Source organism: Penicillium rubens (assembly GCF_028828025.1).
Source record: "Penicillium rubens strain IBT 27055 chromosome Unknown utg000002l_segment0_segment0, whole genome shotgun sequence".
Taxonomy (NCBI): Eukaryota; Fungi; Ascomycota; class Eurotiomycetes; order Eurotiales; family Aspergillaceae; genus Penicillium; species Penicillium rubens.
Window position 1 is genome coordinate 1152986 of NW_026890600.1, and position 21149 is coordinate 1174134.

A 21149-nucleotide genomic window follows, 5' to 3' on the forward strand; every position below is an offset into this window, starting at 1 on the left:
AGATAAACAAATGCCCTGACAGTGGCGGCTCGTAGAACAAGAAAATATGAGCCATTTCACTAGATAGAACGGAGTAGGAAGGGCAGAAAGTTCAGGTGGAGAGCTGATCCAAGCTGACAGGGCAGGAAACTTGGAAGTGGAGGAGACGAGAAAAGGGCGCAGCCGCAATTTCCGACCAAAAAAAGGGGGCGACGGGCGCGGACATCGCTGGAGTAGACGAGGGCAAGGGGTCGTGATCGCGTGGGTGCAGAATATGGGAGGGTGGAAGAGGAGAAAGAAGGAATTGGGAAGGGAGAGGGTCAGGAACAGCGAGGACGGTCCTTATATACTCGGCGGCGCCGGCGGGCGGTGATGACGATACGGCGTACCGGGCGACTATCCCCGAAGGGGCAAAACTAACCCAAGGAGGGAATTCACAGGTCCTCGCTTTACACACAAAAGTGCCTTCTCGGGTTACAGCAGGGCGGCGTGCTTGATACCGATTGTCCAAATATGGAGCTGCATATGCTCAGCGGAAGTGAGGACCGCCACCCGATCGGCGCATCTGACCTAGTGACGAAGCTCAAATGGCAGCTCGATCAGGATCTGGATCATAACTGCACTCCGTTAGGCCCTTGTGGATCCTACGACGCACCATTCAAGATTACTTGTGCCACCTTCGGATATACCGTTGTCGGGAAAGGGACGACTTCGAGGCTCTGGGGGGAGGTGTCACGCGAAGCAGAGGTTTACCGGGTCCTCCAGCGTACCCAAGGATCAGCAGTTCGAGTCTTTCTCGGTGCTATCGATATGGCCCAAATCTACTTCCTCCACGGCGCGGGAAAAATCTGTCATATGCTACTGATGGGCTGGGGTGGACTAAGCGTGAGCCATATGACTCTCGACAAGACCATCCAGCATGCGTCGGTGAAGGAGATCCGTTCTTTGGGCATTTGCCACCAGGATCTTCGTCCGGAAAACATCTTGTGGAATGCTGAGCTTGAACGGGCCTTAATTATTGATTTCCATTGAAGCACATTGGACCGCCGGCCGATGCACAAGCGACCAGGTCCTCTCAAACGATTACGGTATGGTCCTGAAGAACATGAATCGAAAAGATTGCGTGTGGTGTGAGCTAAGGCCACTGGAGATGGACTTGGATACTGGAGCAATGCAGGAAGTCAACAGGCACTACGGATAACCTGGGTACACGAATGAACGAACGACCATCGCTGTGCAGTGACACTCTTCATCTATGCCGGTAGGACGATAAGAGGGCCATGTTCATAACTACTCTCCATGCGTGGAAACCGTCTCCCTGTTCGCCTTTATGCGGTTGGCTCGTCAGCTAACACTCCGTCTCCACCGGCGTATTTGGTAGCCATGTCGTGCCATGTTATCTTTCTCGGCTATGGATAGTGGGAGATCTGCATCGGCCAGCAGATTCTTATCAGCAGGTGACAAATACCTACAAGCTGCTCTCATGATAGAGGCCATTGGGCCTCTGTGGCTCCTCAAACCCTTGCCCAGGCCATCCCGCCGAGACCGTATCTTTAAGAAGCGACCTTCAGCTCAGCGTTTGGTGCGAGCACTGATATCTCTGAAATCCCGAGATGCCATGAAGGAAAACCTGGATTCACGTGCAGGCAGTGAGTTTGATATCGAAATAGAGAGAGCTATGACGCAAAGCAGCCACGAAACGCACGAGACAGACTTGGACCTGCACCTCGACTCAGGGCTCCGAAACTAATGTCACACTGACGTGCCTGAAGGCGATCACACATACTTAATGACTGGTATGTCAGAATCATCGCTGACCTGCGATAAGCAAGCGTGGCTAATATCATCCACCAGATTATCCAGACCGATGCCCTTCGGGGGAGTCTCTTGGTAACTTAGATACGGCTTTGATCCCGGTGGAACCTCGGTTATATCCTGCATAGGCGCAACTATTTATCTTTCTGTTCGGCTTATGTCGCTAACTCATACAAGGCCCTCCTCCGTCGTAGAGGACACCACGCTCGGGCTAGAAAACCATGGAGATCAGACGGGTGTTACAAGGGATGGCGTGACAACACAAAGCCTTCATTGGAAATGTCAACCAAAAATGAGGCCGAAAAGTAGTTGTGTTGCTAGTAATTTTGTCCACACAAATTGTCAGCTCTGGACAGTTCATTTTTGTTTAGAGAATTTATCACTATGGGTTTTATTGCATCGACATCCTCGTCTATGTCGTAAAAGTCCAGACTAGCGAGTTCGACTTCGCTCCGATAGGTGCTAGTTGATGAAGGCAAGTCTAACATCATCAAATGCATCGTGTTGCCTTCAATCGGGATATAGAGCACGGGATATAATAATACAAGCGAAATACCCTATTCCAGAAGCAGGAGCGCTTATTCTGCCACCAGTAGGACCTCAACCACGCTTGACTTTTTGGTATCACTTTGGCGGTGGAGGCGGGACGCCCGGCTTTTTAACGCCTGTCGTATCGTATGCGCCACGGCTGTAAATCTCAGCTTAGCTTAGTTTGAAGTGCCCAGTCATAGAGCCTACCTAGGATTGGACATTATCCCTTCAGGACAAATCATAGCTCGGCTCTACGCTTTTCAAGGTATATGTAAGGATTGATCTCTCTATTGACGAAGCCAGATTAGCTTAGATAAAGATAGAGCTCGCGGATATGTATACCTTAGTGCGATTATGAAGTAATGGAAGACAGTAGAGCGCACATAAAATAAGAATAAACCAGCTCATAAGGAGGATTTTAAAAGTTAGCCATAAGGTATTCATATATCAGAAGCTAGAACTGAGTAGAGCAAACATTCGCTTGATTCGTTCTCGACAGTCAATATGATAGGACTGTTCATGTCTGTATGCACGAGAAGCACAGGGGTCCAGGGGTCCAGCTGGGGCCCCTTGTCAGAATTGCAACATCGGGCAAGGTGCTTCCGCCGATAGCCAATTGGTGTTACCGAACCTTGCCTTTTTAGGTGAATCTCCCAGGATCCGGAACGAGGATCCTTGTAAGCGGGAAGGTCCTACATAGGATCCACCTGTGAGGGGTAAGGACGAAACACCAACCGGGTCAAGCGCTCATCGACTTGAGCCTGGTTATCTGACAATAGGTTTCCGGGTCGTTGAGGTGTAGCCCCCTGAGATATCCGCGAACAAGATTGCCTCGTTAAGTTTGCATGGCATTGAAACCCTTTATCGGAGGCTTCCTCGCGCGGCGAATATTCATTTTCGCCAACAGATGTCGACTTATTTCCTCTTGAGGAGCAATGGGGGAATGTATTAACAAGATGGTTGCTTCAGTTTCTGGACGCAATCCTCGAGTTCATCTCCACGGACCAGGAAGAACTTGGGTCTGATCCTACTATTATCACCTCAAGCGGTGAGCAATCGAGCTCGAACGAGACGGCCAGAGTGAGCATATTATCCTCGACAAGGTCATGAAGCGCGCACGCTGCATCGCCCGCCGTGCAACCACTTACTGGGAGACCCATCTTAAAGGATATCCCAGAACGTCGCTTGTTATCGAGGACTCCTGGCATTACACAGACCGGGACGATGAGGGCGACATCCTCCAAGAGGTGACTAGGAATGCCGTGGTTAACATCGCTCGACATTACCATCACGACTGTTCGCATCCGCGGTGCCGATGACGATATTCGAAGCAACGTTCGAAAGGGATTGGATATTGTAGAAGCTACGAATTACCGATCAGGGTGCTCGTTGATTCAGCGTGAGATTGACGCCGCGGACACTGAAGAGCTAGCTGAGCTGAAGTTTGGTTTAGTGGACAAAGAAAGCCATCTCCTTAAGCGAAGTATTGAAGCCTTCACTCCCTACTCTCAATCTCTGGTTCAATGGGTCAACAGGTTGCGACGGTTGATCTTTCCAATAGACAAGCCTTAGGCGCGATAAGACCGGGAGCTATATTCGAAGATGAAGCAAGATCTTGGAGGCGGAAAAGAATATTTAGAGGTACTGAAAAAGATACCCATTAAAGGAAATTGATACCATCATGTTGCATAAGGGTGTCAAAATACTTCACTTTTGATAAGACACTGGCAGACTATGCCGGTAACCATTAAAACGTGCACCAGCGTAAGAGTTGCTTACGAAACACATGATGCATTGAACTTCGTCCGAAAAGTAAACTGGACAACTTGTCCCTGCCTGACGATCGAACGGTGTCCATTCCTCGCAGATGCGCTCTCACAAACCCAGAAATGAGAAGCGTCTCAGTTTCGTGCCAAAGGTTCCGAAGCGTTGGAAATAAAGTTATGAGAGCGTTGATGTAATCGAGATGAAACCGCGGTTGGTAGTCCTGTCCGGTCGTGTTAAAGAACAAAGAAGTACTCATCAAACATAAAAAGAGGATCAGGAAAGAGAGGGGATTACGGGGCGAAGAAGGAGGAAATGTCACTTACTTTTCGCATTTCATTAACCTTTCCCTCCACAACTGCCACAGATGAACCTGTCTTTTATTCCAGAACCGCCGCAGTCAGAGCAAGAACCATCTTGAGGCATATCGAAATGTAGTAGAGTAAGTGTTGGGTTGGAGGGGAAGAGGGGGGAAGGGGCCCCGGCGATGACCTGGCGAAAGATGTTCTGCCCGAACTTGCTGGATGGGGTTAAGTAATCTTTTATGAGCCGTGATGGCCCGACGTTCTACCGTGGTTTGCCGCCAGGGCGGGGCCAATTTCTGGGTAGCTCTGATTGGCTATAGGCATTAAGGGGCCAACAAGTGCTCTATAAGTTGCTCTCCTCGCAGTTTATTTTGGTGAACTTCAGCGGAAATGGCTGGCGACTTCGGTTTACAACGACAGTGTCAGACATGCTTGGCAATATTCCCAACGAATGACGCATTACGTTATCATCTCGAAGTGTACAGAGTTAGCTCCCTGCAGCCATCTTGATTCTTGATACTGTTCCTAACCACTTGCGTAGTTGAGAGAACGAACTTTAACCCTGGAGATAGAGAAGTGTCGAGCGCACGCAGCTCCGATTTACGACCCGAATAAGCTCTGCGAGAGCTGTCAAGTAAACGCGGCACTAACTGTCGCTTCGAGTAATGTCAGTTATCAGAGCGATGGCGAAAAGGACAATGGAAAAGATAGCATCAGCGAAACTACCGCAACTTTGAGATCGTTGGGTCGCCGCGTTAGCAAGTGCCCATACTACGGTTGTGGAAAGCCTTTCGGGTCGAGAAAGGGTCTTTTGAAGCACTTTGAACTGCGTAATGCTTGCCTCTCCTTGCGCGAAAACATCAATAGCTAACCGCGGATTTGGAACCAGACGTCGATTGCAACGAAGTATGTGTTGAGTGTTTTCGGCGTTTTACACACGTGAGCGCATTGATTAAACATGCCAAAACCCACACCTATTCGTCAGATAGGAAACGACGATACATGTTGGGAATGTGTGACGAACTGCGTGATACAGCTATTATGAAATTGGACCAAATGATCGAAACGCTAGAGTCTTCGTCGAACGACGCCGATTTGAAAACTCCGAAAAGGACGCTGGGGGAGACAGATCTTGGCCAAAACTCTTGCCCTCTTAGAAGAGTCAGAGCACGGTGTAAGAATGGGGAAGCCTTGCTTGATACGACTTCTGAAAAAGCACCACAACATGGTATGAATTTGCCTTTACTATTATTGCTGAAAAATAGACTCTCATTGACATGGAGATATAGTTGAGCTACAAGACAAACCATTTACCTCTTTCGAGTTACAGCCAGCATATGAAGCTGTGGACATGTTCGCACCTCTATTGTTCCACGATTGTCCCCCGCCGCCTACTGATAACTTTGACCCTCCCTTTTTTGAAGCCTCCTCATCAGTGGGCTACAGGACACAGTTGGGTGACGGAGACCCTGTCGGTTTTTGCGCTGATATCACCGATCCGATTCCTGAGACTGAATTTCGCTTTGCGTGGGATGGTAAATAGGTAGGTAGGAGATGACCTACCCTATGTCGCTCAATTTCCCGGGACAAAGGGTTCGGCCGTCCTTTTTGTATCGTACTCAAAATGGAAATCGATTTTTGCGCTTTCGCTTTCCTCTTGCAGTTCGGCGACTTTTTTTGCTATTTGCGGTGTTTTTGGGAGAACAACTTTCGCCCATTTCATAATGACGTCGTGTGTTGCAAACACGGTGGCAATCGGAGTGCCTTTCCTGATTTCAAACGCTAGCCGGGCGTCCTGGATAGTTCTACCTTAACAGTCAGAGGAGCAAAAATGTCAGCAGGCAGGTTTGACTTACAGGCCGCCATGCTCGAAGAGGATTTCTGACCCTTTGCCACAACCCACTGATTTCAAGGCAGCAAAGGGTACCTCCCATAGACCATTAGAGGCATGAACACCTGGTAGTTCTTCTCTATGTGAACCATCAAAGAAAACAACTTCCGACCCACTACCCCACAATTTCACGACCAGAACATGCCGGCCCGCCTTCTCACCCCCACTTCTGAACTGAAAGATGTGCCCTGGATCACTGTGGAATTTCCGGTACCGGGCAAGACCGCACGAAGGAAAAAAGGTCTTGAGGATTGATCGAGCGCGCTACAAAGGATCAGCCAAAATCTAGAGGTCAAGATCCACTGGCAACATACCTCGTCTCTGAGAACATGGATTTTGCAAAACTCCAAACCTTCTGCAGACAGGCAGCTCTTTGGTCCCATTTCTGACATAGGAGTCCGCAACTCCTGGTCCATCTCGGAGTAGAAACCCTGGTCCCTAATCGCGTCGCTCGCACGTTCGAGCGAGAATGCTGCTGACGCCATCAGAGCGAAATAACGCGACGTATATCAGTATAGAATAAATGCTCAGTTGCTCGAATCTTCCCGAGTTTGAACGGAGCCCCTCCTTGTCTCGGAAAAAACATTTTCAAGAACCGATCTCAAGTCGGATGTGAAAAGCCCCGCTTCGTTTCCAGAGTTTACCACTCGCGCTTGGGCCCCCTGCAAGTTACAAGGGTTCTCAATTGGAGCCCTGGCACACTGGGCCCAAATAAGAGAGGTCAATTATGATAGATTCTTGGCAGCATTTGTCAAATCAAGAGATTCTGGCAAGGGCGCTCACTCGGACCCCTATCACAAGACGGATAAACATTGATGCTGACAAGCGGTTCCGCCTGGGACCCTAGGAGATGCATATTCATAACCACTGACCAACTACATTTCATGCGTGGTAGAAATTGAGTAGAAGACAGATAGGAAACAAGTATTTTGTGCCACTATCTTTACTTAAATGATGGCTGGTACCATGGACTATAGTCAAAAGGTCTTCGTGAGCTTGAAACCAAAGAATGGACCTTGGCATAATATTCCAACTAGCTGCGTCAGCAACAGCAATTCTTTGCTCCAGCTTAAGTCTTGCACTCTGGCTCCTATACACTAATGCTTTAGATCAGACAGAGCGGGGTAGAAATCGACTCATTTATGGCCAGATTATAATAGGTGGCATTATCATTCTTGGCTCGATCGCATCCATGATACTCGCATTCAAAGCGACGGCCTCCGATAATGGTATGCAGATCAAGTTGTTCGGCCATATAAATTACCCTAACCAGATGTCAGATATATCGCGTTCGATATCTCCTATGGAAATTGGCTTTGTTTTACTTTTGCTCGTTTTAAACGAAGTAAGTGCAGTGAGTAAGAGCGAGAGCGATACTGATACTCTTTCATAGTATCTATATATTTCAACTTTGCAGTCACATTTGACTCACATGATTGCTGGCATATTTTTTGTCAGTGCAATGGTCGTTCTATCTTTGACCATTTATCAATCGGCAAGTCTAACTTGGTCGCTGCCTGAGATGTTTCTCGTTAACATATCATTTCAGCAGCATCGCAATATCTTGCTTGGGTTATTCACGATTATAATTCTCGCCAGTCAAGGTTTCTTCATGCTCAATTCCTTCAATTTTGGTTTACATGCACGAAGCATATGTCTTCAACAACCACTACGTTCAATTTAGATTGGCGACATCCAGGCCCCACGGCTCCCAAGCATCAGAAAGCTCTCTGGGTGGCATCAATTGGGTCAATTGTGTTTTCCCTTTATTCCCTAGGCACAACGATTCTCGTGTGTATTAGACCATGTGTGTGGGTCCAATTCACGACGGTACGTACTTTGGCCAAAATAATATCTCAGTCACTAATTTGCTTCATAGCTCCAAGTTGCCATACTAAGCCTGCGGAGGGTCATGATTTCGACATGTGTTTTCTGAGTTTAAGGGAGGATGTTACTGTAACTATGAGTGCGATAGGTGGTAATTATGGTGATTGATTTAAACAAAATGAACTTTTCAGAGCTGACAATTGATGTGGACAAAATTACTAGCAAAACAACTAATCTTTGACCTCATTTTTGGTTGACAGTTCTTATGAGGAAAGGGCCGAAACAAATTTCGATCTATGCAGCAGCAAGTTTCGAAGATGGAGAATCCTAGCCAAAAGAGGCTTACTAGAACCAGTATCTTCTGGCTAAAAGTCTTCCAGTGTAGAGCGTCAATCGGATACTCCTAAGTCGGCGGCACCTTCTCTTTTCCTTCATGATAGCCTTTCTCTGAGCAATGTTTCGCCGGCGATGGCTCCTCTTCCTTTGGAAGATTGGTGCACATGGCCTTTTGGATAAGGAGCGTTTCGATTTCCGTATTAGAGGCGTAACGCGGTTGCTATACGGGCAACTTCCTGTCCATATAAATTAATGGCAAAATCAAAAATGATCCAGCTGCTCCATGTCTAACTCACCGTCGCAGCATTTGTCCCAATGCCAAGAAACCATCAGGATGGTTTCATTTTTGATATCAATCTCTGTCAAAGGCTGGTCAACCAGGCCACCCATGATCATATCATCGAGTGAACCCAACCGCTCAATAGTGGAGATATGTAAACGTTCGAGGCTCTCTTCTGCTTCTTCTTGGGTATAACGGAGTGCCTTCGTAAGCCACGAGAGACGGAGATTATTGGGTGTTGTTGACGAATCAAAGGTCCCTTTCATCTGGTTCATTGCATAGTCTTTGAATATCAAGGATAGACCAGGGGATCGATTTGAAGGCAATTGCAATCTGGGCATGCTGACAGGAAAGGCATAAACAATGACTGCGGAGAGGAGGAAGTTGGCGTGTATTTGTTATGTCGCAGATGACTGGCGTAAATTGGAGAGCACAGCAGGTAAAGCCCTTTATAGTATCTTTGCGATTAAACTTCCAGGAACCACGGGCCTGGCCTACTTGGTACTGTTCCCGCTAGTCTTAAAAAGTCCGGACCATATCTTTCCACAGACTAGGCGAGATGCCTTGTTGCGAACCGATCATGTCCGGTCACGGTCTTCCGGTGCCTTCTAGCCCACCATCGGATCAAAGGCGGCGAGATTAATGGCCTTTCGTCCTTATCCCCTAACAGGTGGATACTATGTAGGACCAACCGCTTACAAGGATCTTCGTTCCGGATCCTGGGAGGTTCGGCCTGAAAAGGAAAGGTTCGGTAACACCTATTGGCTATCGGCTGAAGCACCTTGCCCGATGTTGCATTTCTGACAAGGGGCCCCAGGTGAACCCCTGTACTCCTCGTGCATACAGAAAGGAACAGCCCTATTATATTGACTATCGAGAACGAATCAAACACTTGTTCGATCTAGAACTCAGTTCTAGCTTCTGAACACTTTAGGGCTAACTTTCATAATCACTGTAGGTGTATGAACTTGACATGCTTGATTATCTATTAATTGAAGGCAAGTCCAACAGATACTGTACTCATCATTGATTAGCAATCGCGATCATGATATTCGTAGCTTTCTCGCCTTCCGAATTGAGCAAGTTCAGCGAAATGTTAGCCGGTTTATGTGCGCCCCGCGATTCTTGCCAGCCCTCACATATATGGTCGTGATAGAGCGTCGCCAATGGAGAATACAGGGATATTCGACCATCGCGATGCATCCACTTATTGAGCCTGGTGGTGAATGAGGCAGTTCATGCGGGTGTGCTTATCATCCAAGTAGCTGGAACGTGCTCCTTATGCAAGCTGGCTAGACCTTGTTTCTCTTGCGCATTTTGACGTAATCTGTTTATCAGCAGTATGATTTGATTGGAAATCGACTTGGCTTGTCGTATACAAGTGTAGGAAGCTTTCCGACGATGGGGCATTGTTCCTGTTCTGCGCCGACCTCTTAACGCAACCGGCTTCCATTAAAACTCGCATGCAGATATAAACCATATCAAATTAAACAAAACCCTAATAGAAAAAAAAGATAGAAAAGAAAAATCAAGCAGACCCCCATTTGTACCGGCACCTGTCAAGATGACACGCAAGTTTGTATATCACATAAAATTTAATATTTAGTAAAGAAAAACAACAACAATAGCAACAACAAAAACAACAGTAACAGCAACTCCCCTGACAGAGCCTTATGATAAGCCCTAAGTTTGTTGACCGGCGCGATCACTCATACCTGTGCCCCATTTTCAACCTGACCTTGAGTCAAACTTCCGTGACAAGAACTTAATACCCTATTAGTCATTTAGACGGTATGAGAGATAGCATCCCGGTTAGGGCTCTGTGCGTAAAAACAGAGATCTCTGGTGGATGGTGTCCATGTTGGGTAAGTGGGCACGGCGATGGGAAACTGGTAGTTCATTGACATGAGGCATACCCTGGCTAGATACCGGTGTAGCGTAGTCGATAGGGCTGAAGATGTTCTGACGGAAATACGGTGTCCAGTTGTCATAGTGACCGGTTACTCCTGAAGTGGAATTCGGGTAGGTTTGAGCGGAGTAGTCGAAAGCTAAGGCTGAGGCGTTGTGCGGGCTGATTATCTCTGCTGCCATGGGGGTGCTGAGCATGGGCTCTGACGATGAATCGGAGTATTGCTGAGGCTTGGCGTAGGAGGGGGGATCGTAGGCAGGGTTTTGGAAGTTGAGAGGCTCCGCCTTAGAGAACCTGCCTGGGAGAGAGCAGGCTGATGGGATACTGTCAGTAGGTGTGTTTAAGGAGGTAGATGCTTGCTCGAATGATGGGATAGGGTTCATTAATTCTAGGTTGATGTGCTCGGGCTCCTCAGTAGCCACTGAGATGGCGGAACCGTCTTCTTTATCATCCTCACGACTAGGGCCGCGGCTCGTGATGTAGACGATCATGTTGGCGTCGGCTTCACCTCGTTCTAAACGCTCCTCCATCTTACGAACCTGGAGGATCTCGTAAATGATCTCGACATCGGATGGGTGCTTCAAGCTCCGCTCAGTGTCGCCAGCAACATCCTTAAGCTTATTGGCAGTAATGCCGTAAGGACCGAGTTTGCGGATAATGTGAAGCAAGAGCCCAATGCGGTCTGTTGGAAATAAAGTAAGTAGGTAGGTCAACAATCAAGGCCGTAGGGAAACCATACACTCTTTTCTCAAGTGGTCAGGCTCCTTGTGCATAACACCGAGAGGCCACCACTCGGGCCTGGTCTTTTCTGGGTCACCAGTAGTGCCGGGGGCTGATCCCGGTGGTTTGCCACCGTTGTAAGGGTGTCGGACCTGCTTCCGAGGCTCGATAAATGTCCAAGGTGTCCAAGGTGTCCAAGGTGTCCAAGGTGTCCAAGGTGTCCAAGGTGTCCAAGGTGTCCAAGGTGTCCAAGGTGTCCAAGGTGTCCAAGATGTTCATCGTGTCCATCGTGTCCGAGGATCGCCATGATGGAGACTTTAGCGTGTGCCGCAGCCCAGGCTCTGGTAGTATTTCCACTTTGACTGAGCTTGATCCCCATTTATCTACCTGGCGTTCCTTGCCTTCTCGGCACCACAAAAAGATTGCTGCAAAATCTAGTTTAGTAAGTCGTAATAATCTAATTTGTACTTGATCACCGTTTCTAACATTCCTAATTTCTATAAAAATGGATCCATGGCAGACATCGTAGAATTGCAACTTATACCGATCTACGACAACTACTTTCATGCCTCTATGTCCACGAATAAATGACATATTGAGATAACTCCACCTCAACCGTTAGATAAGTCATCCTCAAGCTATTCTGCAGGCTGTAGGGGGACAATATCCATGATCACATGCAAAACTGCAAAGACCCAGATACGAGTCGTCTTCGCCGATAAGAGGCGCCCCACGAGCTCCAGTTGATGGTGGAAGCGGGATTGGAGTTCCATAATTTGTACAAGTGCAGGGTCCAGATGGACAGTAACCATAGCTGCAACAAAACGAACACAACCCGCTGTAGTTGTTGGCTCCTGTTCCTGCAATGCAGGCCCTATTCCTACCACCGCCCCCTTCTCCTCCGCCCCCGCCGCAAGTTCTGGTTGGAGGTGAATTTGGTGGAGCCATAGCCTCGGTAACTGTCACAGTGACAACAGTCGACAAAATAGCAGAGCATGGTTCAGGGGCTTTTGTTACGCCCGGAGGAGAACTTGGCAATATGGTGCTCTTACTTAGAGATGGAGCAGGTGGAGGTACTGTACCTAATGAGGGGGTAGGTTGACATGTCTGAACACGCAGGCCCTGTGTGAAGGCAGAGAGCCCTTCTGGCTGGAGGACATCATTGGATCCTGGTGGAAGCGTTCCGACTGCACGTCAAAGTTAAAAGGGGGCTATCAGCAGTGGCTATATCTTCACTTACCGTAGGCGTTGAAGTTATACAAACCACACACGCACCCGTCGATAACCTCCTTCAAACTGGTCCCTGACAGAATGGTCTCGCCGTCGCGATTGACCTCAAAGCTTTGTGCACCAACTCCCATTGGCACCTCCTTTGCACTTGCCCCGGCTGGCGCTTCGTAATTATGGACAGTCCCGCCGCTGTTGACCTGCACTGTGGCTGGGGCTGTAAGCAATGATACAATGAAGACAGAGTCAGCCATGGATTCCCAGCCATCTGGACGACCCATGAAATAGTTCCCACTGTCATTGTTCGCTGGTACCATGCAGGTGTCTGTAGAGTCGCAGTTCACCCCACGTGGTGCAGGTCGGTACCAGTAGACTAACTCATCAGATGATATATGACTGTCTGGAGACGACTGGCCTGCTTTGAACGCGGCGATGTATGGTTTTGAAATGTCCAGCCATCCTTCGTGGGGCCTGTAGTTATCCGTTAGTTTAACCCCCTCTTTGAAGGGTTCCACGGCTGATTTTGAGGTTCTCACATGTCATTAACCCATTTTGAGGCCCCATCGTCAGTGTGCGGTGAGCTCAAAGGACCAATATAATGAGACTCTCCGTAGTCATTCCATGTGACAATCTCGATAAATCGCGGTTTCAACTCAAGAATCTCATTCCATCTGTTAAACCACAGGAGATCAGACGGGAAATTCCAGTTTTTGCTATAAGAAACTTCGGGTCCGAAATGCGTGAAAAACCACGGGGAAACAGCTGCATTAGAGTCAGAAAAAATAATTCAAATTGCGACGAAAATGAAACTGACGGGCAATATAAGCCTTTCCGCCAAGAGCATCGACATATTCCTTATCCCCATCGGCGACAGAAATACTGTGCTCTGCAGTTGAGGCTTTGTTATTTCCGTTGTTTGGCCACGCCATCCAATTCAAGAGGCCGTCAACTGGCGTGATATCTATCCCAGTTGATGGGTGGAAATTCGGTGCGAAAAAGACCGATTTTCCAACTGCTACTCGCATTTCTGCAACATTCATTCCATCACCAGCGAACGATGAAACGAATACCTTGTCATCGACGAGAAGTTGTGCAGGTTTGCTAGCATACTGGGCAACCTTCTGGCCAACTTCGGCGGCCTGTTCAATATGCCACCAGTTGAAATCGAGTGATAGAAAGACTTTCATGTCATTATCGGCAGCCGAATCGTATGCCAGTTGGAGTTGTTGATCAGTATAGGGATCTGTGCCAATGTTCAGAGCAAACGCATCAATGCCCAGAGACTTAGCCCTTTTCATGTCGTCATCGTAGTCCGATGTGCTGTTTCTATTACTGACGATTCCGATCTTTTAGATAATCAGTATATGTCCAACACACACAAGGAAATTGAGGGCATATTTACCATAAAGTGTGCAAAGACCAGTCGGTCTGTCGACTGTCTTTTGGCACGGCGTATGCCATGATTCCCCGTAGACAGTGCATGGACTATCGTGGATAGTAAAGTAATGACACCCAAAATAAACCGTATATTCATCATGGGTTGTAAGTTCTCTTAGTTCACCTCGGGTCAAATCTTCCGCTTTCTGGTTCAGGTATCGATATGTGTTTTGTGCGCGTCTCACACCTTTAAATAGCCCCTTTTAATCTCCAGGTGATCGGAGCTTCTCGCAGCTGACCTACGAAGTTTAATCATCGGCATGGTGAGTGTGATATTTGCTAATTATCTCTCCGAGCCCAATCAAAGCCTTACATTCAAGGAACCATGTGGTTGTTACAGAGCTTTGGGCGACATCATCGTAGAGTGGGAACTCTATTGCCCACAAGTTCTCGTTATTGCGCGGTTTTCCGCTTCAATTAGGTACAGAGTGGCCGCCGGATAGTTCCTTGGGTAGTAGTGGTTGTTTAATTCTATATAGTTATACATGCCGGTGACCGTACACAAATCAAAGTGTAGGAAATCGTAGAAGTCGTAGAATATCTACGCCCTTGTGATTCGACATGAGCGTAGGGGTCGATGAATAGTTCTGCCGGGCTTTTAGGATTACACTGCCATTTTTTCCGGAACTGAATCCGTGTCTGCCACTCAATAAAATTATGTAGTTTGTTGGTGCCCGAATCAAGAACACTATTCAGAAAGGCCCTCAAATTACACCTTGTACTAACCACCTCGTCATTTAGCCTTTGCCCTTATAAATGTATTCCGTGCAGATGGATTCATGGAAAACTTGGGGCAAGATAATCATTGAAACCTTTACATTAATGTCAAATAATCCACACAAATGAAAATCAACTACACTTGGTTCTAGATGCAGCCCAATCCATTATTGCTCAAATCTCCGCCTGTCTGGTGAATTTGATCTAGTGTAGTACAAATTTATCTTCATCTTGCTTGAAGTACGTTGAAAACTTAATTTCGGTAAAAATAAGGCGGTTGTGTCGCTTTTCAGTAGCAGATTCGCGCCCATTGATCCGGGCCTTCAAAGTTGAGACAGGTATCTCAAAAGGTCGTGCAGCAGCTGCTGCAGAGGGATATTTGCCGTTTTGTACAGCTTGTATGGCTAATGAAAGGCGACCCTCCTGCTCTATCAAATTTCCTTTCTTATCGGAGCGTTTGGGCGGGGGAGGGCATTGTGGAGATCCGCTAACTGTGCACCAAGAGGTTCATCTCCTTGGGGCCACCTGATTAAAACCCAGTCCGGCCTTTTCCCGTGCTGCCGAAGTACGAAGACTGGCAAAACGGTCTTAGCTTTGTGCGCTGTGCCGAAATCATAATCATGATCTGGGCCCTATTGGTACGGGGCTGTCAGAAGGATTCTGGCAGGTACGTGCCGCGCCCCATCATCCCCCCAACGAACACATCGAATCTTCACACCGCTCCTTCGTGATATCAATGAGTCACAGGGCGATAGCCGCAACTAACCTGTTCCTGGATGGCTCTCTTAGGTGTGGGTATAAAAGATCCGGAAGGCTTGGCCTCTTGCTCTCTAACTCTATTTCTTTCGTGGGATACATTTGCTATTGTTTTCCCAACACTCGTCATTATGGCTCCCCAAATTCCTGAGGAAGATCACTGCGGACATTATTTCGAGACGTTCACCCAAGAGATCACCAGCGACTGCGGGTGCCTTGAAACTCCTCGGGAGAATGTCAAGGGCAATGCATCGTGCATCATTTCGAAATTTAAGTTTGCCCAAACTCCCACCTGCCTTAGCCTTGGCCTCATCATGATAGGCATTGTCGGTGCCAGATTATTCGTTAATTGCATGAGTCAAGATGAGTCGCACTATCACCATTTGGAAGGCGAAAACGGAGGTTTGGAGGATGCTGTTACGGTTATCGAAAACATATTCGCCGCGGATCGGCAGTCAATGGAAGAATGCGGCCTTCAGCCAGGCGAATTTAAAATCCTGGATAAGGCTATCATTTCCCAATATTCGGATAAAGACGAGCAAATTCTCCGGGCTGAGACCGTGGTGTATTGCCACATCGAGAAAGTCTCCGAAAAGTTCAACAACAGTCCAAACGCCATTATAGAAAAATTGTTCGCATCTGGCTGGGTGGAGCTGGAGAAGGTTGACTCCCCTCTTGAAAGCCGTTGCGAACTCAACAGAGAGAAACTCGGTATGCCAGAAACAAGGATTGCAAGCATATACAAAGCCTTCATTCTGGTCAAATGTCTCGTTGAAGGCAAACATCTCTACTATACTGGAGGGTCGCGTGCAGATTCACGCTTTGCAAACCCCCAGGCCTTCGGTGTCAAGCCTGCTCTGGGATTCAGGTAAGTAGAGTTAACCACGTAAATCGTGGAGATAGTACAAATGATCTGTCGAGGAGGATGTTTTATGTATGAACAAAGACAAAGAAGATAAATGGAGACAAAAGACATAACTGATGAACAAAGGCTACGAACAAAGATAAAGGGCGTGAATAAGACAAAGGCCGTGAGTGGGATGACACGTAGATGTTCAGGGAATAGAAATCTTCGCTATCCTTGTCTACTGCACTTTTCCAGCCCTAGCCTGATGTATCTAGATAAGGAAGAGAAGAGGGATCCATATATCCAAAGTTCAGGCCTTTACTGTGACAAGAGCCTAGACTTTGGGGAAAGAGTGTCCACTCCAGATGATTTTAAATCATTTGTGAAGTGGGCAACCGTCCCCCGATCCAAAACAGTCGTGGAAACGTATGGCCTAGGTCCAGGTAGTTTGGCCCCCATTGCTAACGCGGGTTCAGTTGGAACAAAAGGGAATCCAAATACAAGATAGTCGAGCCAATTGACACCAGCGATGAACTGGATGACGATGCTGGATATGTCTTTGTTGCTCGCAAGCGCGTTGGTACGTACCGCCATGCTATAGATTCCAGGATTCCGCTAACCCAAATATCAGACCGAGCGCCTAGCGAGAGGCGTTAGCCGAACTAAAGGGGGTAAGTCCACAGATGTGACCAACTAAAATGGCTCTTTGTCACGCATAAACTGACGATCAAAATATCCATTGGAAAAATCATCCCGAAATTCTCGCACCCAGATCCAGGCGCGTACTTTCCACTACTGTGGAGCGGTAACGTTTTACTTGACGCCCGGTACTTTATATCCGAATGACCTCTTCAAATATTGGCTTCAACAATGTTAAAGGTAGATCTTTTCTAGAACCTCTCCTTTACTATTGCCTTCCTGAGGAGCCTGGGCTTGATAATCAATTTTTTCAAAGATGCCTTCGGTTTGAATCTAGGTTTTCTACAAAGCTGATTCTTCGAAGACTCGGAGACTTGTCTCTAGACTGCGGTATGGTCTTGGTCTTGGTTAGTGGTTAACCATGGTTTTGGTGGTTAGTGCCGCAGTCTACTTGTCTCAAAAGATGCAATGAAGCTTCTGTCAGCAACCGATGATCACTAGCGTGGTCGATCTGTGCATTGGGTATTGGGGTGTGACATCATGGATTCCTCGACCTGTCAACCATCTACTCAAAACCCACGGCAGGAGATCACCCCAGTTATTGGCGAGAGCCACTGTCCTGCGTGTAACTATCCGTCTCCAGCTAGTAGTGACATGGTCCCTTAGGTGAGTGATACTGCAGATTCTTCTCTATTGCTCCCCGGATCACGAGCTTACTATGTGGGTGTCTCAGTTGCGGTTATTAGTCCCCTCAGCTCTGTGCTGCAGTTCGCCGTTGCCGCTGAAAACTTGATTGAAGGTTGATGAGGAGCCAACGGTTCGCAACACCGGCGCACCAGAACTTTGAGAAGCTCAATTAAACAAGATTCCACTGTCGATCATATTCATCTTTCTACTCATTTTCAGTGGGGGCATTATATGCGAGTGGATGTATACGTCTGACATGTCAAAAACTCGTCTTGTGGGTACATAGAGTAAAGCTCAAGATGAGATTCTATGCGCAAATCAAGAAAATAAGATAGTAAATAGGTTCTGTCTTAGCTTCCTCGATATCGACGTATGATCATCGAGTACTGGTCCCTGGCACCACGGAGAGGTGCTGCACGCCGCCAAGGGGAAAATTTACCTCACGGGACTCATGGCAATGAGGGAGGGCAGGAAGCCTGCTCCTACAAACGTCGGCGCGTAGGGCTTTTTTATCTGTTCCCACTACGGGACTCGATAAGTACCATTAACGCACCAGCCTCGTGGGAATGCCATAGTATGGACGCGCGCTCAAAATGACGGACAGGATGAATGGTGGCTGAATTGAAGTTCATACAGACGCGCTCGAAATCAGTTTCAGCACTTTGTTCTCTTTTATTTTTTTTCCAGGCTCTATTCTGAGACACGTTAGTCTATATATGATTTGGGTTGTTTTAATATCTGGAAATGTATTGTCGACAAAAATCACATGATGAACCACTCCGTAAATATACCAGAAATAGTCATGCGTCAAATTTCATCTCCCAAATCCGGTGGAACCTCGCGGAGGCGTCTCAGCCGTTTCAAATCCGGCAGACTAAACAAAAAGCTGTATTGCGGCCACCATAAGCTTTGAGCACATACACACACACATAGACTGTGGTAGTAGCCGGTTGTTGAAGTGATACCGGCTATCTGCCACAACTAGTCCGTTTGATCTCTTCTCAATTTCACCTCCTTTACAGTACAATTGGAGTTCTTTCAAACTTGATATCCAACCCCAAATCCGGAACAGGCGGATACGCGATTTGTGCTGCGACTTATGTTTAAAGTACGCGCTATCATGAACGTCATACCGACCTAAATGGCTGAAGATTAGCTCGATCAGTCGTTATGTCGCCACCTAAACGAGGATGACAAAAGACCCAATTGCGAACAGCGTCACCGGTAATTTTATTGTGATGGCAATGCTTGCTGTTCTTACGTTCTTCATTTGTGATACCCAAATTAAGAAACTACAAATGCTCCTATAATGGAGTTTCCTGATAAAACAGTGCCAATTTGGAATGAAACGCGTAGTGCGGAAGATAGGTAAGATCGTAGCTATCCTTACATTGCAGTGAAAATACTAAGTTCGCGTAGGTTTCACGTGACCTACCATCTTCTGTGCCGATGGCAAACTGGATTGGAGTTCTTCTTGTATCAGTTGTGCAAGACAACAGCTCCTGGGCTTATTGATGACTGCCATTGGTCTTGCGCAGAAGCTGCAGAATTAACTCGGCTTTCCGAAAAAGTAACCGAATTCTTTTGTTTTCATCATAAGCCAATCTTTAAAGATTGCGGTATATCAGAGCAAGAGCGAGAGTCATTTTGCTCTGATTTGCAAGAAATTCGGCAAATCCGTCATTGTGCTGTTCATCGAGTCGATATAAACGCGGCAACCATCAACAAGTATGCGAAATGCGCACTCCATGTGCTAGGCACTATTAAACGTCTAGGAGGGCAAGGCTTCAGGAAAGATCACGGCGAAGCAGTATGTCCAGTTCCATTTCCCTCTCACTACAATAATCGCTCACCTCGGCATGAGTTGCAGTTGGACCGCTTCGTCAATAGTTTTTGGGAAACAGAAAGGCATCTTATATTGCAGGCGTCTTCTCACATTTCTCCTTCTCAGCATGAAGAGCAAAATCCTGGTCATAATTCAAAAAAGGCAGAGGGCGCAAGATTGAGAGAAGCCCAGCAAGATGACGCTCAGCCTACAAAAGCCAAGGAGGCTGAACACAGTCAAAAGCATCATGATGACGCTCAGCCTACAAAAGCGAAGAAGGCCGAGCACAGTCAAAAGCAGCAAGATGACGCTCAGCTCAAGAAAGCCAAGAAGGCTGAACACAGCCAACAGCAGCAAGATGACGCTCAGCTCAAGAAAGCCAAGAAGACTGAACACAGTCAAAAGCAGCAAGATGACGCTCAGCTCAAGAAAGCCAAGAAGGCTGAACACAGTCAACAGCAGCAAGATGACGCTCAGCCTACAAAAGCCAAGGAGGCTGAACACAGCCAAAAGCATCATGATGACGCTCAGCCTACAAAAGCGAAGAAGGCTGAACACAGTCAACAGCAGCAAGATGACGCTCAGCTCAAGAAAGCCAAGAAGGCTGAACACAGTCAAAAGCAGCAAGATGACGCTCAGCTCAAGAAAGCCAAGAAGGCTGAACACAATCAACAGCAGCAAGATGACGCTCAGCTCAAGAAAGCCAAGAAGGCCGAACACAGTCAAAAGCAGCAAGGCGACGCTCGACCCAAGAAATATATGCGCACAGTTAATATTCAGAAGATTTGTGCATCCTCCAATATGTGCAAGGGAAAAAGCACAATCTGCACTCATACAACTTGACAGCTACTATGATTGACGCACCAGCGATGCTGGATATCGAGCTGTCAAGTATCAACCCTGAATATGGTTAGACATCACTGGAGTTTGTCATATCATCACCATCATCCTTTTAAGAGTCCGATTCAACCGTGAATAATCTACCTCAAAAAATTAAAACCCAAACTGGAATAATTTGAACAAGTTGACGATGTACTGGTTTGTTTGCGTGACTAGGCATAGCCCATACAACTATGATACGATAGCTATTTTTGGCGCGCCATTTAATACTGCACTGAATTACTGAGAGGAGGGTGGGTCAGGGAAAACCAACCATAACAGGAATAGCGCCATATAAGACAAAAGTTCGACAAAGAAAAGAGAGTAAAGAGGTGAAACTGATTTCGAGCGCGTCTATATCAGCACATCCAATGAGACACGGCGTATGCCTAAACATGCATGTACTGGTAGATTAGTGATAGTTGCCCTTTCGGCTCAGCCGCCGGGCGTTAATGAATTGTGTGTGTGTGTGTATCAGCACAGCAATCCTCACGGTCAACTCAGCAAAACCAAGAGTGAGCTCCTACCGTACATTATAGTGGCTGGCCTTATTGTGCTGACTTTGAGATTGACAGCCTTCACAAGCGAGTCCACAGCCTTCTTAGTAGTCTGGCAGGTCCCTGCTGCGGTACCTTCTTGGAGTCGGAGCCTGCTTTCCAAGTGAGCAAATCTGATAGGAAAATCGAACACTTTATCAATGGCATTACACAGAATGGCTTTACCGGCGTATTGTCCGAAAACGCGGCATTACTGATCGAAACGACAGCTCTCAAAGACA

At 47.3% G+C, this 21149-nt stretch overlaps 9 protein-coding genes across 9 annotated transcripts; 5 read left to right on the top strand and 4 right to left on the bottom strand.

Annotated features, from left to right (window-relative positions):
* Window positions 1-492: 492 nt before the first annotated feature.
* Window positions 493-1011, top strand: N7525_002891 (uncharacterized protein; the record flags this gene model as incomplete). The annotated part of the gene is made up of 1 exon (XM_002558507.1): window positions 493-1011. The coding sequence occupies one exon, from the start codon at window positions 493-495 to the stop codon at window positions 1009-1011; it is 519 nt and encodes a 172-aa protein (XP_002558553.1).
* Window positions 1012-1390: 379 nt separating this feature from the next.
* N7525_002892 (uncharacterized protein) lies at window positions 1391-1729 on the top strand (the record flags this gene model as incomplete). Its single annotated transcript, XM_061212519.1, has 1 exon — window positions 1391-1729. The coding sequence occupies one exon, from the start codon at window positions 1391-1393 to the stop codon at window positions 1727-1729; it is 339 nt and encodes a 112-aa protein (XP_061069540.1).
* Window positions 1730-3431: 1702 nt separating this feature from the next.
* Window positions 3432-3644, top strand: N7525_002893 (uncharacterized protein; the record flags this gene model as incomplete). The annotated part of the gene is made up of 1 exon (XM_061212520.1): window positions 3432-3644. The coding sequence occupies one exon, from the start codon at window positions 3432-3434 to the stop codon at window positions 3642-3644; it is 213 nt and encodes a 70-aa protein (XP_061069541.1).
* A 2323-nt stretch (window positions 3645-5967) lies between these two features.
* N7525_002894 (uncharacterized protein) lies at window positions 5968-6770 on the bottom strand (the record flags this gene model as incomplete). The annotated part of the gene is made up of 3 exons (XM_061212521.1): window positions 5968-6199; window positions 6251-6549; window positions 6600-6770. 3 exons carry the CDS (start codon window positions 6768-6770, stop codon window positions 5968-5970), a joined length of 702 nt encoding a protein of 233 aa, XP_061069542.1.
* A 1939-nt stretch (window positions 6771-8709) lies between these two features.
* Window positions 8710-9069, bottom strand: N7525_002895 (uncharacterized protein; the record flags this gene model as incomplete). The annotated part of the gene is made up of 1 exon (XM_061212522.1): window positions 8710-9069. The coding sequence occupies one exon, from the start codon at window positions 9067-9069 to the stop codon at window positions 8710-8712; it is 360 nt and encodes a 119-aa protein (XP_061069543.1).
* Window positions 9070-10540: 1471 nt separating this feature from the next.
* On the bottom strand, window positions 10541-11645 carry N7525_002896 (uncharacterized protein; the record flags this gene model as incomplete). The annotated part of the gene is made up of 3 exons (XM_061212523.1): window positions 10541-11319; window positions 11377-11469; window positions 11510-11645. 3 exons carry the CDS (start codon window positions 11643-11645, stop codon window positions 10541-10543), a joined length of 1008 nt encoding a protein of 335 aa, XP_061069544.1.
* Window positions 11646-11990: 345 nt separating this feature from the next.
* N7525_002897 (glycoside hydrolase family 71 protein) lies at window positions 11991-14121 on the bottom strand (the record flags this gene model as incomplete). Its single annotated transcript, XM_061212524.1, has 5 exons — window positions 11991-12544; window positions 12598-13055; window positions 13121-13346; window positions 13399-13930; window positions 13987-14121. 5 exons carry the CDS (start codon window positions 14119-14121, stop codon window positions 11991-11993), a joined length of 1905 nt encoding a protein of 634 aa, XP_061069545.1.
* A 1504-nt stretch (window positions 14122-15625) lies between these two features.
* Window positions 15626-16998, top strand: N7525_002898 (uncharacterized protein; the record flags this gene model as incomplete). The annotated part of the gene is made up of 4 exons (XM_002558515.1): window positions 15626-16362; window positions 16597-16767; window positions 16818-16921; window positions 16973-16998. The coding sequence occupies 4 exons, from the start codon at window positions 15626-15628 to the stop codon at window positions 16996-16998; spliced, it is 1038 nt and encodes a 345-aa protein (XP_002558561.1).
* Window positions 16999-19116: 2118 nt separating this feature from the next.
* Window positions 19117-20406, top strand: N7525_002899 (uncharacterized protein; the record flags this gene model as incomplete). Its single annotated transcript, XM_061212525.1, has 4 exons — window positions 19117-19143; window positions 19443-19477; window positions 19558-20279; window positions 20360-20406. The coding sequence occupies 4 exons, from the start codon at window positions 19117-19119 to the stop codon at window positions 20404-20406; spliced, it is 831 nt and encodes a 276-aa protein (XP_061069546.1).
* Window positions 20407-21149: the final 743 nt, after the last annotated feature.